General features: G+C 40.8%; 1 protein-coding gene across 2 annotated transcripts in view; it reads left to right on the top strand.

The window, feature by feature from the left end:
• Positions 1 to 15,648, top strand: part of FNIP1 (folliculin interacting protein 1) — a 132,018-nt gene that overhangs the window by 108,854 nt on the left and 7,516 nt on the right. For both annotated transcript variants that reach the window (XM_008254986.4, XM_008254985.4), the window contains 5 exons: positions 1,481 to 1,627; positions 2,722 to 2,891; positions 5,829 to 7,248; positions 8,406 to 8,574; positions 12,123 to 12,320. In XM_008254986.4, coding sequence (XP_008253208.3) covers positions 1,481 to 1,627; positions 2,722 to 2,891; positions 5,829 to 7,248; positions 8,406 to 8,574; positions 12,123 to 12,320 — 2,104 coding nt within the window. The remainder of the gene's footprint in view (positions 1 to 1,480; positions 1,628 to 2,721; positions 2,892 to 5,828; positions 7,249 to 8,405; positions 8,575 to 12,122; positions 12,321 to 15,648) is intronic.

Raw genomic sequence — 15,648 nt, 5'->3', positions numbered from 1 at the left:
GGCTGGGCTGGAGCCAGGAACTTAATCCGAGCCTTCTATGTGAGTGCAGAGAACAAACCACGTAAGTCATAACCTCTGACTCCCAGGGTTTACAGAGGTGGGAAGCTAGAATTATGTAGAATCTCTAATTTTAATTTTCACTAATGGTTCATTGCCAGTTCCATTTGTTATAGCAGTTTATCTGTTTTCAAATGCTTTAGTGATGTTCAGTTGAGGTCTTTGTGTTCAGTTTTTGATTCCATCTAGACATCCTTAATAAGCTTTAAAAATAAGCATTTCAAACATCCCTATGTTGTATTCTAGTCATTTCTTTCTTCAATGATTCTTATTTTAAAAAATTATTTTCACCTTATTTAACCCATGAACTCCAAAGTTTTCAATTCTGTGAATATTCCAAATGACAAACATTTATTTTAGAATTAACATAAGTGGTATAATTATTGCTCAGTTTAAATTTTTGTAGGTGTCCTGTATATAGGATAGTGAGACATGGGCTAAAATATTTTTCATTTCTTAATTGCTTTTAAGTTATCAGCAATCTTTTCATGCCCTACCAATAACTTGTTAATGTAATCTGTATTTGTTACTTCAATTCGTTGAAATATATAATGTTTATATTGGTTCAAGATTCAGTAATAGTTGTATAGGCAAGTGACTTCTTTTTCTTTTCTGGATCCTTGTTGTTAGAGAACTGTGCTGAGGTAATTATTAGAATTTGTGAGGATATCAAAACTTTCTAGAGCTGTATCGACCAATATAATCTGAACCATTAGGGACTATTTGATTTAATTATGTTTAAATAAAATGTAATATTCAGTTCATCAGTCACACTGGTCACTTTTTTAAAAAATTGGAGAAGCAACAAGCTTTGCAGACACACACACACACACCCACACACACACCCATACACACATACCTTTTTCATCTACTGGTTCACTCCCCAAATGCCTGTAATGGCAGGAGCTGGGTTGATCCAAAGCCTGGAGCCAGGAACTAAATCTGGGTCTCCCTTATGAGTGTCAGTAACCCAGTTACTTGAACCATCACCACTGCCTCCCAGAGTTTGCGTCAGCAGAAAGCTGAAGTCAGGAGCCAGAGCCAAATGGCAAACCCAGGTATTCCAATATGGGCATCATACCCAGTGTCTGTACCTTAAAATGTAGAGCTAAAAGGCACTTTAGAAATTATCTAGTTCTATCCTTTCATCTTACAGGCAGAGGAAACCAGTGTGTAACGGAGAAAATAATTTACTGCAGGGCACAGTCATTTTGAGGCGGAGCCAGCACCAGCACCAACACATTCTGAGTTCATGTACTGAACGTTATGCTATTATGCTGTTGACCAAAGGAAAGATTTGGTTCCTTGCCTCTTCTCAAAAGCTTTAAGAATCTAGATGTAAGGGCTAAGCTGACAACATAAATGGTAGGAGGATGTAAATCTGGAAACCATAAATTCCATAATGTGTCTTTTCTCTTTTTAGAACAACAATTTGTAATCTTTACACAATGCCACGGATTGGAGAGCCTGTCTGGCTTACAATGATGTCGGGAACGCCAGAAAAGAACCAGCTTTGCCATCGTTTCATGAAGGAATTCACTTTTCTGATGGAAAATGCTTCTAAAAATCAGTATGACTTGTTTAATTTATTTCTTTTTATCAAAACGAAGTATCTAAATTGTGATCAAACCTGAATGATAGTTTATGAATGAATGCCACAAAACCGTATGAATTAAAAACAGTAAAAATGTCTTTATTATGTATTAAATTAAAATTCTTGACATCTTAACAGTGTTATCTGAAGCTTCCTATTTTTGTGAATTGTATCCACTAATGATAGTTTTCTTTCATAGAAAAGAGATAAAAAATTGGTAAGGAAGTCCTAGGATTCCAATGATAGATTTTTAATGTGATATTTTATCATGTTCTTTTACTTACTTATCAAGTCTTAGAAATCCAGGTGAATAATTCAGATGTTTTTATTCTCTGTGATAGTAGATAAAGTTTGCTTAATGCTTTCCTTCATTTTCCCATTCAGTAATTTGTAAATCAAAGACCCTGTGGATTGATTAACAAATTGCACAGATTAAAAAATGAAAAGAATCCATAGTTTTTCAAGTAGAATGTTACTTTTGTTTTTAAATTATGATCTAAAATAGTTACTTTTTAAAATTTTTTATTATTTATTTTATTTTGACAGGTAGAGTTATAGACAGTGAGAGAGAGAGAGAGAGAGAGAAAAAGGTCTTCCTTCTGTTGGTTCACTCCCCAAATGGCCGCCACAGCCGGCGCTGCACTGGCCCGACGCCAGGAGCCAGGTGCTTCCTCCTGGTCTCCCATGTGGGTGCAGGAGCCCAAGCACCTGGGCCATCCTGCACTGAAGTCCCGGGCCACAGCAGAGAGCTGGACCGGAAGAGGAGCAGCCGGGACTAGAACCCAGTACCCATATGGTATGCTGGTGCCACAGGTGGTGGATTAGCTAAGTGAGCCACGGCACCAGCCTCTAAAATAGTTATTTTATTTTGAAGATTTTCTTTAACTCCTGACAACAAAAAAATTTATTAACTTTCATTTTCATCCTGGTAGAATTTTTATCCATCTGTCTCCCCCCCCCCCCCTTTTTGGGGGGGGGGCATGTGTCCACTTGAAAATATGTACTCTCCTTGTTGAAACCTACAGTTTCATGAAGGCAGATTGGAATCTAACATTACATTTTGTTTTCAGATTCTTGCCAGCTCTCATTACTGCAGTTCTGACCAATCATCTTGCCTGGGTGCCAACAGTCATGCCAAATGGACAACCACCTATAAAAATATTTTTAGAGAAACATTCCTCTCAGAGTGTGGACATGTTGGCAAAGACTCATCCATATAACCCACTTTGGGCTCAACTGGGTATGTAGTCTGAACACCCTCATATATTACAGTTAAACTTTTGTGGAACTTTTTGGAATTATTCTGTAGCAAAAACAAAAATAAATAAAATGCTCACGGTTCCTTCCTCCATTCTATAACATCTCAACTTGTCTTTTTTTTTAAGATGTATTTATTTATTTGAAAGGCAGAGGCAGAGAAAGGGGCTGGGGTCTTCTATCCACTGGTTCACTCCCCAAATGGCTGCAATGGCCAGAGCTGGGCTGATCCGAAGCCAGGAGCCAGGAGCTTCTTCCATGTCTCCCACGTGGGTGCAGGGGCCCAAGGAATTGGGCCATCTTCTACTGCTTTCCCAGGCCATAGAAGGGAGCTGGATTGGAAGTGGAGCAGCTGAAACTTGAACCAGCGTCCAGTCTGCTAAATTGTCCTGTCCTCATCACGTGTATGACATCATTTCTGATAGGTCTTCCAGCGGAGCAAGGAGAACAGGCGGATAACTTGTTTGCTAGTAACTTCAGAGTCTTCAGTCTGTTTTATATTTTTATACTTTGCATTAGGTACTCAGCCTAGAAAAATTGAATCAGCAGTCATCTGTGAGAACTAGAGTAAATCTGGTAAAGAGTAGCAATTCACTGAGGTTTCTATTGTTTGGTAAGTTGGTTTGGAAACTGTTTCCCTTGGTGCTGGCACAACTGAAAATGGAAAGTATTGGAGAGTACGGGTGGTTGATAAGTTTATAGGCATTAGGGAAGCACTGTGGCATGATGTATAAGTATGGGGCTAGACATTTGTCCCAATGCTTACGATGCTGGTTAAGATGCCTGCATCCCTTGTAAGAATGCCTCTGGATCCAGTACCTTACCTACTTTACCTCTGGCTTCTGTTGCAGCTTCTTGCTAAAGAAAATTCCAGGAGGTAGTAGTGATGCCTAAAGTAACTGGGTCCCTGCCACCCTGGTGGGAGACCTGGATTGAGTTCCTGGTTCCTTGTTCTGGCCTGACCCAGCCCAGGTTTGGCAGGGATTTGGAGAGTGAACCACTTAAAAGGATCCCCTTCTCTCTTCCTGTCATTCTCCCTCTCAAATAAATAAATTGATTAAATAAACTTTTAAGAAGTACAGGCTGTGGAGACAGGTACACCCCATTTGAGTCAGTTTCCTAATTTATAAAGTGGGAATGATTCAAAGAAGCAGTATAATAGAAATGAAAAGTTGAGAGGGAGTTTAGTAAGGAGAGTTTATTTTGTGCAAATAAAGAAGCTTGAATGAAAACTTGTGGACTAGCAGAGTTAGGGAAGGGAGAATACGTTGTGTGCATAAAAGGAGCTCAGGTGTTAAACGTGTAAAGTGTATTCAGTAGTCTGGTTTTAGTACTGCAGTAGAGGTTTTGGGTGAATAAAGATGAAAAAGGGCGGCTGTAAGAAGATGAAGTTGATGAGGGGGACGGTTGTGGAAGACTCAGTTGGCTTGCAAAAGCAATTTCAGTTTATTTGGTAACCAATGGCAATTTGAGAAGTAGTTTAGAACAGCAGCGTGGTGGTTTTTGAGGCAGTGTCTTAGAGAAAAAAATGTTTCATTGTATTGTCTGCATCCTTTTTTTTTTTTTTTTTGACAGGCAGAGTGGACAGTGAGAGAGAGAGACAGAGAGAAAGGTCTTCCTTTTTTGCCGCTGGTTCACCCTCCAATGGCCGCCGCGGCCGGCGCGCTGTGGCCCGCGCACCGCGCTGATCCGATGGCAGGAGCCAGGTACTTATCCTGGTCTCCCATGGGGTGCAGGGCCCAAGCACTTGGGCCATCCTCCACTGCACTCCCTGGCCACAGCAGAGAGCTGGCCTGGAAGAGGGGCTACCGGGACAGAATCCGGTGCCCCGACCGGGACTAGAACCCGGTGTGCCGGCACCGCTAGGCGGAGTATTAGCCTAGTGAGCCGCGGCGCCGGTTGTATTGTCTACATCCTTTATGTATTTGAGACTTGTTTGTGTTTAAAAAGTGTGAATTGTTTTTTAGAGTAAAATAAAAGTTAAATGTGTATACTAGCAGCTTAACAAATCTTGAATTAATAATTTCAAATTCTCCATTTTTAAGTTAATTTTTGACCTATAAGTTATGATTTAATTTGAGCTATAACACAAATAGAGAAATTTGTGGTATGACTATTCCAGGTCTGCTCCATTCCCCCACTACTTCCTTTGTCTCCTTGTCTGTCAGCAAGAAATGTGCTTTCTTGTTTCTACACTGGATAGCTAAAGAATTCTTGTGTACATAATTCTCTGGGCAGTACTTTCCCATGTAGATAACGGTGCTCTGCATGGAGCCTGGCACAATGAATGTTCTTGGTAAATGTGGCTTTCAGAACTCACTCTTGGCCGGCGCCGCGGCTCACTAGGCGAATCCTCCGCCTTGTGGTGCCGGCACACTGGGTTCTAGTCCCGGTTGGGGCGCCGGATTCTGTCCCGGTTGCCCCTCTTCCAGGCCAGCTCTCTGCTGTGGCCCGGGAAGGCAGTGGAGGATGGCCCAAGTGCTTGGGCCCTGCACCCCATGGGAGACCAGGATAAGTACCTGGCTCCTGCCATCGGATCAGCGCGGTGCGCGGGCCACAGCGTGCCGGCCGCGGCGGCCATTGGAGGGTGAACCAGCGGCAAAAAAGGAAGACCTTTCTCTCTGTCTCTCTCACTGTCCACTCTGCCTGTCAAAAAAAAAAAAAAAAAAAAAAAAAAGAACTCACTCTTGGTTTTAGAACCACAACAGCTATTTAAGGGGGAAGCTAGAAAAGCTTTCTCTTCATCATTCTCTCTAGTTAAGACCATTCATCTGCTCCTACTGTGCTGTATAGAGTAAAGAACTAAAAACCTCTACTGCCTCTTATACATTAAGAGTATGTTTCTCATAATTAAAAAATAGCATTTTTGACTATGTGAGGAGAGAGACGATGTGCCTATTAACTAATTTTTCCATTGCAGGAGACTTGTATGGCGCTATTGGCTCTCCTGTGCGGTTAGCGAGGACTGTGGTAGTTGGCAAACGGCAAGACATGGTCCAGAGGCTGCTTTATTTTCTTACATACTTTATAAGATGCTCTGAACTTCAAGAAACCCATCTTTTAGAAAATGGAGAAGATGAAGCCATTGTTATGCCAGGCACAGTAATCACTACCACCCTAGAAAAAGGTGAAATAGAAGAATCAGAGTATGTGCTTATCACAATGCATAGAAACAAAAGTAGTTTGCTCTTTAAAGAGTCAGAAGAAACAAGAACTCCTAACTGTGGCTGTAAGTATTGCACTCGTCCACTTGTTGGGCAAAACGCAGAGAGTGCTTCACGACAGGACGGAGAAGATATCCAGAACAGCTCTACAGAGCTACTGGGAATTTCAGATGAATGCCGAATGGTTTGTCCTCCTGACTGCCAAGAAGAAAATGTTGTTGATGTTAAACAGTGCAGAGATAAATTAAGAACTTGCCTTGACACCAAGTTAGAAACAGTTGTTTGCACAGGATCTGCTCCAGTAGACAAATGTGCATTGTCAGAAGCAGGCTTAGAGCCAACAGAGGAAACATGGCACAGTGAGGAACTGCTGAATTCAGATCATCACACAGATAAAGCATTGAGATCTACAGGAGTGGTCGTGGAAAAAAAACCTCCAGATAAGATTGTACCTGCTGTATTTTCTTGTGAGGCAGCCCAGACAAAGGTTACTTTTCTGATTGGGGATTCTATGTCACCTGATTCGGACACTGAACTCCGGAGTCAGGCAGTGGTGGATCAAATTACCAGGCATCACACCAAACCACTGAAGGAAGAAAGAGGGGCAATTGATCAACATAAAGAAACTAAACAAACAACTAAGGACCAATCTGGAGAGTCTAATAGACAGAACTTGATTTCTGGAGAGCCCTGTGAACTCCCCTGTTGGAGTCATTCAGACTCTGAAAACATGAGCTTATTTGATGAATATTTTAATGATGATTCAATTGAAACCAGGACTATTGATGATGTTCTAGATAAAACAAATGCAGACAGTAAAGAACACTGCTGTGTGTTGGAGTTTTCAAAAATGTTGTGTACAAAAACCAGCAAACAAAGCAATGAATTTTGTAAATGTGTAGAGGCAGTTCACCAGGATTCATGTAAAACCTGCTTTCCTCAGCAGGACCAAAGAAATACACTCTCCATTCTTGTCCCCCATGGGGATAAAGAGAGTTCAGAGAAAAAAATTGCTGTAGGAACTGAATGGGACATTCCAAGAAATGAAAGTTCAGACAGTGCCCTTGGTGATAGTGAAAGCGAAGATGCAGGTCATGATATGACTAGACCAGTCAGTAGTTACTATGCAGGAGAGCAAGAAGACTGGGCAGAAGAGGATGAGATACCATTTCCTGGGTAAGTAGGATGTTTTCCTCTTATAGTAGGTCTTATTTAAAAAGTCTGTAACATTCTTCTGTCTAGCTGGTCTCTGAAGGGTAGTAGTAGCTAATGTAGAAGAGATCATTGTCCTAGACAAATTGTCTTTTAGCATCTTGTAGTTTTACTTCATAAATGCTAAGCTTCACAAGCTCCCTAGGAAAGCTTTGTGAAAGCATCAGAAAGTTAAAGGACCTGGTTGATAAGTAGTTGTAATTACATACTGCTTAAGAGTTTTCAAGCCATTTTAAAATGAAGTATGACCCCCCAGAATGTGCAGAGTGAGTCTGGAAGTTATGGTGAAGTTCTCACTGAGAAGGTAGAAAAGGATCTGGGCAAGAACTAAGAGGAAAACAGGCAGTGTATACTCTAGATCACGTAGAAGGAGAGCATCAGGGATTGAGAAATGTTAGACACCAGCTTTGGAATTTAAGATATTTAGCTAGTTTATTTTGGATGTTCATTTTCTCAATATGATTATATTAAGAAGTGTTACAAATACAAGGAACAAGTCTCCTGAAATCTATTATGAATAGTAAGATTTATGCTCATATCATTACAAAGTTATGTATCAGGCCTTTTTTTTTTTTTTTTTTTTTTTTTTTTTTGACAGGCAGAGTGGACAGTGAGAGAGAGAGAGACAGAGAGAAAGGTCTTCTTTTTGCCGTTGGTTCACCCTCCAATGGCCGCCGCGGCCGGCGTGCTGCGGCCGGCGCACTGCACTGATCCGATGGCAGGAGCCAGGAGCCAGGTGCTTTTCCTGGTCTCCCATAGGGTGCAGGGCCCAAGCACCTGGGCCATCCTCCACTGCACTCCCTGGCCACTGCAGAGAGCTGGCCTGGAAGAGGGGCAACCGGGACAGAATCCGGCGCCCTGACTGGGACTAGAACCCGGTGTGCCGGCGCCGCTAGGCGGAGGATTAGCCTAGTGAGCTGCGGCGCCGGCCACAGGTCTTTTGATAAGGAGTATTTTGTAGTCTGAGCACTTAGACAAGTTTTTATTTAAGGGTGATGTTCAGAGTGTATTTTGTAGAAAATAATGTGCTAGAAATATGAACTGGTGGTGTATGCACATTTTTACTGGGAAATGTGTTTATTGTTAATTGGATATGCCTTATTTGGGAATCTTTCTTCCAGGTCAAAATTAATTGAAGTGAGTTCTGTTCAGCCCAACATTGCCAACTTTGGGAGGTCCCTGCTGGCTGGCTACTGCTCATCTTATGTGCCTGACTTTGTTCTTCAAGGAATTGGGAGTGATGAGAGGCTCCGGCAGTGTCTAATGTCAGACTTGTCTCATGCTGTGCAGGTAATAGCCATCTCTGTTCTTGAATTGATTTAGAATAAACTGATAACCAGTAGAACCCAGAGCTGCCATGTGTTCTTGGTCACACTTCACTGTTACACAGTCATTCTTTGAGTGTGTCACTTCAAGTATAGCACTTGCATGTTTGTACTGAAGAACCAAAGTGACTCCATTTTTAAACAATAAAAAAAAGCAGCCTCCATTTCCCATTGCAGACCGGGGTCCTCGTAAAAGCAGGCATTCAGGCATTCCAGAGATATCAAAGCTTACCAGGGACAGCTAGCTCGGTAGACCAAGGACAGCACAGTAGAGATTGCTGAACAAAGTAACTCCCTGTGCCCAGAGCTTCCGTGCTGTAAGCCCTGCTGTAACTCCCTGTGCCCAGAGCTTCCGTGCTGTATGTAACTCTTTTCCTGCTGATATAGCCCTTTTTTCCTTTAAAAACTCTCCCTAACAAAGACCGGGGCCTCACTCCTTCCTCTGCTGTGCCGGTTGGTTGGATGGGGTCCCTGTCACGGCTTGTACTCCCCAATAAACCTTGCTTTTGCAGTTAGGTGTGATCGACTCTCTGGGGGTCTCTGCGGGGATCTAACGATCTGGGCACAACCTACTTTTTGGTGCCCAACAGTACCTACACTGCGAAGGCAAGTAAGAGTTCCAGGAATGTGCCCAAATGGAAGATCTGAAATATAGCAAGTTCTTTATGTACTCATAGATGTTCATTGGTAGATTATTTATAACATTACAAAGTTGTGGTGCAGGCACTGTGGCACAGCGGATTAAAGCCCCAGCCTGCAGCAACAGCATCCCATATGGGCGCTGGTTCGAGTCCCGGCTGCTCCTATTCTGATTCAGCTCTCTGCTGTGGCCTGGGAAAGCAGTAGAAGATGGCCCAACTCCTTGGGCCTCTGAGCCCACATGGGAAACCCAGGAGAAGCTCTTGGCTCCTGGCCTCAGATGAGCTCAGCTCATCTATTCGATATAGCTCTGGCCTTTACGGTCATTTGGGGAGTGAACCAGCAGAATGGAAGACTTCTCTGTCTGCTGCCTCTCTCTCTCTGTAACTCTGTATTAGAATAAATAAAATAATTCTTTAAAAAAATGTGACTGTTTAAATGATAATGGGATTCTTAATTTCCCTTTGAAGTTATTTTTACTTACATAATAGAAGTACAGTTAAATTTTATATATTGTTCTTATGTCTTGTGACCTTGCTAAACTCTTTATTAGTTCTATTCCTTTTTTGTAGAGATCCCTTCAGTTTATTACACATAGGCTCATGTCATCAGTGAGCAGTTTTACACCTTCCTTTCTCACCTAGATGCTTTTATTTATGTTTTCCCCCTGACCCAAACTGCATTAGTATAGTGTTGCATGGATGTAGTGACAGTAGATGTTGTTTTCTTATTCCTGATCTTAGGTGAAAATACTGAAGTTTTTTGTTATTAAGTATGATATTATTTTTTATTTTTTTTAACAGGCAGAGTGGACAGTGAGAGAGAGAGACAGAGAGAAAGGTCTTCCTTTTGCCGTTGGTTCACCCTCCAATGGCCGCCGTGGCGGGCGCTCTGTGGCCGGCGCACCGCGCTGATCCGATGGCAGGAGCCAGGAGCCAGGTGCTTCTCCTGGTCTCCCATGGGGTGCAGGGCCCAAGCACCTGGGCCATCCTCCACTGCACTCCCTGGCCACAGCAGAGAGCTGGCCTGGAAGAGGGGCAACCGGGACAGAATCCGGCGCCCCGACCGGGACTAGAACCTGGTGTGCCGGCGCCGCTAGGCGGAGGATTAGCCTAGTGAGTCGCGGCGCCGGCCCTATTAAGTATGATATTAGAAGCAGTGTTCTAATAGATGCCTTTTATGAGGTAGAGAAGTTCCTTTGTAGTCAAGGCTTTAGAGGGTTTTTTTCCCCTACTCTTTAAATCAGGAATAGGTATGGAATTTTGTCTGTTGATTTTGAGTATGTCTTTTGAGATAATCAGTGTTTTTTCTTTAAACTGTTAATGTCAGGATTACAATTGATTGATTTTTAGATGTTAAACTGTTGTGTTCCTGGGGGAAAATTCTGCTTTATCATGGAAATAATCGTTTTCCTGTGTTGTTGGGTTTGATTTACTAATATTTTGTTATAGATCTTGAAGTCTGTATTAATGAAGGGTATTGGTCTGTATTTTTCTTTATTTGTAATATTTTTGGCTATGATTTCAGGGTGATTAATATTGGCCATGTAGAAAGAAATGGGAAGTAGTCCCTCTCTGTTTTGTGGAATTGTTCATAGAGGAATGATACTATTTTTTTCTCTAAATGTTTGAAAGAATTCACCAGTGTTGCTTTCTGGGCCAGAAACTTCTAAAATGAGAATTTTTAACTGATAGTTCAATTTCTGTACTTTTTATACATGTACCTTCCACAATAAAACTTTCTCTCACACAAATACTATTATTACCCTTGTAAACACTTGACTCCTGTTTCATCAATTACATGTTTGTTTAATTGGCTATATGTTTTGATTTTATTCACAAGACTGCATAGTCTTCTGAGCTCCATTGTCTTCTTTCCATTAAGGAGTTTTATTCTGAGTGATTGTTTATTATCTGGACAAGGAATAAACTTTAAGGATGCCAGTCCTGGGCCATAGGAGCAACTCCTTATATTTAGTTGTATAACTATGGAAACAAGAAATGTTAGAGAAATATCCTTTGTGTACATGCTTGTGATAAAAACTTAAACAGTATAAAGATTTATAGAATAAAAAGTAGAAGTGCTTTACTGATTTGATAGTCCTATTTCTTCAGAGATCTGTATATTAAAAATCTTGATTTAAGTATTTGCATTCATTTTTCTGTATGTTTCCATGTAGATACAGAGTCTGAATTTGAAAAAAATAATAGCTGGGATAAAATTGTCTTTGTGTGTGTGTGTGTATTTATAGTGACTTGTGTTCATTTAGCACTGTGTCTTGGAAAACCATGTTAGTACATGTTAATTGGTCTCTATTTTAATTTTTGTACCCTGACTCTGGGTATATCCAGACATGTTCTGATAAAATAGAAAAATCTCACATCACCAACAAGATACTTTATGTTATCAAAGGATAGCCATATGGTGCTGAGACATTAATGTATGACAGCTTGGATTATTGACTCCATTGTGTGAATATGTCCTAATCTGTTTTTAAAATGCTTAAGGTCTTTGAAGCAAAAAAAAGAAAATGTTTTCCAGTTACCTGGTACATAGTTGACATTCAGTAAATTCATCACATAAATGATAGAATGATCAAAAGACTGGTGGAAGTTAAGTTCTGGATTAATGAATACAGAGTTCTGTTAATGAATAAAAAGTCTATACCTGTGATGATTTTTATAAGATATCTCAGTATTTGTTACTCATTTATTAACTATTCCATTCTTCTATCAAGGGTTCTTTAGCTATAGCTGTTAAAACTTAGTATTCTTTTTTTCTGTTTTTGTGTAGTATCCCTTCATAGCCTCATCCTATTTATCTTATCTTTGAAAACTTTAATTATCCTAAGATGTATTCTTCTTTTCTTTCCAGCATCCAGTGTTGGATGAACCAATAGCAGAAGCTGTCTGTATTATAGCTGATATGGATAAATGGACCGTTCAGGTGGCCAGTAGCCAGAGAAGAGTAACAGATAATAAACTGGGGAAGGAAGTATTGGTTTCCAGTCTTGTTTCCAACCTGCTTCATTCCACTCTTCAGCTTTATAAGCATAACTTATCTCCAAATTTTGTAAGTATGTGTAAGACTTGAACTACTTTAACCAGTCTGAAAGGTGACTTTCATACTTAATATGCTTGATTAATACTGTGGCTAGCTGCATCATCATTGTTTTCTGAAAGACTGTGTTATGGACTGAATGTTTGTCCAGCCTACCCTTTTCCAAATTCCCATGTTGAAGCCCCAACTTCCAATATGACAATTATTTGGAGATAAGAACTTTGGGAAGTAATTAAGGTTATATTATATCTTTTTTTTTTTTTTTTTTTTTTTTTTTTTTTTTTTGACAGGCAGAGTTAGAGAGAGAGACAGAGAGAAAGGTCCTCCTTTTCCATTGGTTCACCCCCCAAATGGCTGCTTCAGCTGGTGCGCTGCACCAATCCGAAGCCAGGAGCCGAAGCCAGGAGCCTGGTCTCCCATGAGGGTGCAGGGCCCAAGCACTTGGGCCATCCTCCACTGCCTTCCCAGGCCACAGCAGAGAGCTAGACTGGAAGAGGAGCAACTGGGACAGAATCCGGTGCCCCAACCGGGACTAGAACCCAGGGTGCTGGCACCACAGGCGGAGGATTAACCAAGTGAGCCGCGGCACCGGACATAATATATCTTGATGGTGGGCCCCTCAGGAAGGGATTAGTGGCTCAATGAGATGAGAACAAGGGAAATGAATTCACTTCTTAGTATGTGTTGACACAGTGAGTAGGCAGCCATCTCCTAAACTAGCAGAGATCCCTCACCAGAACCCAACTGTGTTTGTACTATGATCTTGGACTTCAAGCCTTTAGAAATGTGAGAAAATTAAATCTCTGTTATTTAAGGCACTAGGTCTATGATATTTTGTTATAGCTGCCCAAGTCAAGACAGAAGGGTATTTGTATATGTGTATATATTCTGATTTTAGGAGCTATTTTTTTTGTTTTTTTGAGAGACAGATATAGACACAGCAAAAGAGCTCTCATGTCAGTTCATTCCTCAAACAGCTGAAACGGCTTGGAGTAGACAGGGTCAAAGCTAGAAACAAGAAACTCAGTCCAGATCTCCCACGTGGATGGCAGGGACTGAACTACTGGAGGCATCACTGTTGTCTCCTGGGGTCTGCATTATCAGGAAGCTGGAGTCATGGGCAGAGCTGGGTATCAAACCTGGACCCTCTGATGCAGGACATGGTATCTTAATGGACATCTTTACTGCTATCCCAAATGCCCAACTTTACAATCAGAATTTTTGATCCTGCAATATCTCCAAGCATTGTGTAGAATCCCAGTATGGTTTAGAACCCTCTTGGTCATGTCAGGACTTTGAGTGATCCCTCTTTGTAATCTCTTATTAAAGACATATTTCCAACTTTCAATATTCTTTCTCTTGCTAGGAGAATTACAAAATATCACAGTTGGAAATTCTGTAGTGATGATAAAGTCAGTTTATGACCAACCAATAGGTAACATCGTACTCAGTTGGGAAAGAATGGGAGCTTTTCCCCTAAGATGAGGAGCAAGACAAGAATACCCACTTTTACCACTTCTGTTCAACATGGGATTGGGAAGTCTAGGCCAGAGCAATTAGGCAAGAAAAAGAAACAAAAGACTTCAGAATTGGAAAGGAAGAAATAACATTATCTCTGTTAACAGATGGCATGATCTTATATATAGAAAACATAAAGATTCCACACACACAAAAAAGATAGTGTTAATATGTAGATAGAAGAATTGCAAGATACAAAACACAAACATACCTATATACTAATGAGCGATATATAAAGAAATGAAGAAAAGTTACAGCAACATCAAAAAGAATAAGTTTAACCAAGAATGCAAAATATTTGTTACATTGAAAACTACAAAAACATTTCTCAAAGAAATTAAAGACATAAATAAAATGGAAACATAACCTATGTTTCTGTATTAGAAGACAATCTTATTAAGATGTCATTACTACCCAAAGTGATGTGCTGGTTGAATTCAACCCCTATAAAAACTTCAGTGACATAGTTTGCAAAAATAGAAAAATCCATCTTTTTTTTTTTTTGGTTTTGTTTTTTGACAGGCAGAGTGGACAGTGAGAGAGAGAGTTACAGAGAAAGGTCTTCCTTTTTCCATTGGTTCACCCCTCAATGGCCGCTGCTGCTGGTGCACTGTGCTGATCCGAAGCCAGGAGCTAGGTGCTTCCTCCTGGTCTCCCATGAGGGTGCAGGGCCCAAGGACTATAAAAATCAAAACATTGTGATACTGGCATAAAGTCAGGCATTATATCCATGGAACAGATGTAGAATCCAATAATAAACCTGATAATAAACTTGACTGATTTTCAGCAAGGATGCGCAGACCATTTAGCAAAGAATCTCTTCAACAGGTTATGTTGAGTGCTTGACCAATGCTACGTAGGTAGCAGGGAATGGATGGAAAGTTGGGGGCAGTGGTAGAGGTCTTCCATTTGCTGGTTCAGTCCTTAAGTGGCTACAAAAGCCAGGTCTCACACTTGAGTGGCAAGGGCTGAGCACTTGGGCCATCTTCTGCTGCTTTTCCCATGCTATTAGCAGGCAGCTGGATTGGAAGTGGAGCATCGGGACATAAACCAGTGCCCATATGGGATGCCGACATTGTAAGCAGTGGCCGTACTTGCTGTGCCACAATACTAGCCCCTAATTATTTTTTTAAAAGAACTATAACTCAGCAGAAAACAAATCATCAAGTTTAGAAATGAGAAAAGAACTTGAATGGACAAATGGCCAATGAGGAATATGTTCAGGGATAGGTGTTTGGCACAGTGGCTTAGATGCCATTTGGAATGTCTGTATTCCCTATCAGAATGCCTGGATTGAGTTCTGATTCTGCTTCCAATTCCAGCTTCCTGTTAATGTGTACCCTAGGAGGCAGTAGGTGATGACTAAGATATTTGGGTCTTACCTCTTAGTTTAAGTCTGGCCTAGTCATGGTTTACTGCAGATATTTAGAGGAGTGGACCAGCTGATGGAAGATCTCACCTTATCTCTCTCCTCCTTCAAATAAAATGAAAATAAATAAAAAGTAATTCTAAAAGTATATGTTCAACATCATTTGATATTAGGGTAATACAAATAAAATCACAATACAATGCCTTTAAGGATGCCTATAAGGATGGCAATGGTTAAAAAAAGCAAAAACAACCAAAACCAAATAGCAAGTATTGGCCAGGATGTACAGAACTGGGACCCCTCATGCACTGCTAATTCGAATATCAAATGGTACATGTGCTCAAAAATCTTAACATGTATGATCCAGCAATTTTATATTTATACTCCAAAAAATTTCAAGCAGACATTCAAACAGATAAATTTTATCCTAATGTTTATAGCAGCACTATTTAC

The sequence above is a fragment of the Oryctolagus cuniculus genome, chromosome 6 (assembly GCF_964237555.1).
Source record: "Oryctolagus cuniculus chromosome 6, mOryCun1.1, whole genome shotgun sequence".
Lineage (NCBI taxonomy): Eukaryota > Metazoa > Chordata > Mammalia > Lagomorpha > Leporidae > Oryctolagus > Oryctolagus cuniculus.
This window is presented reverse-complemented; position numbering and strand designations above follow the sequence as displayed.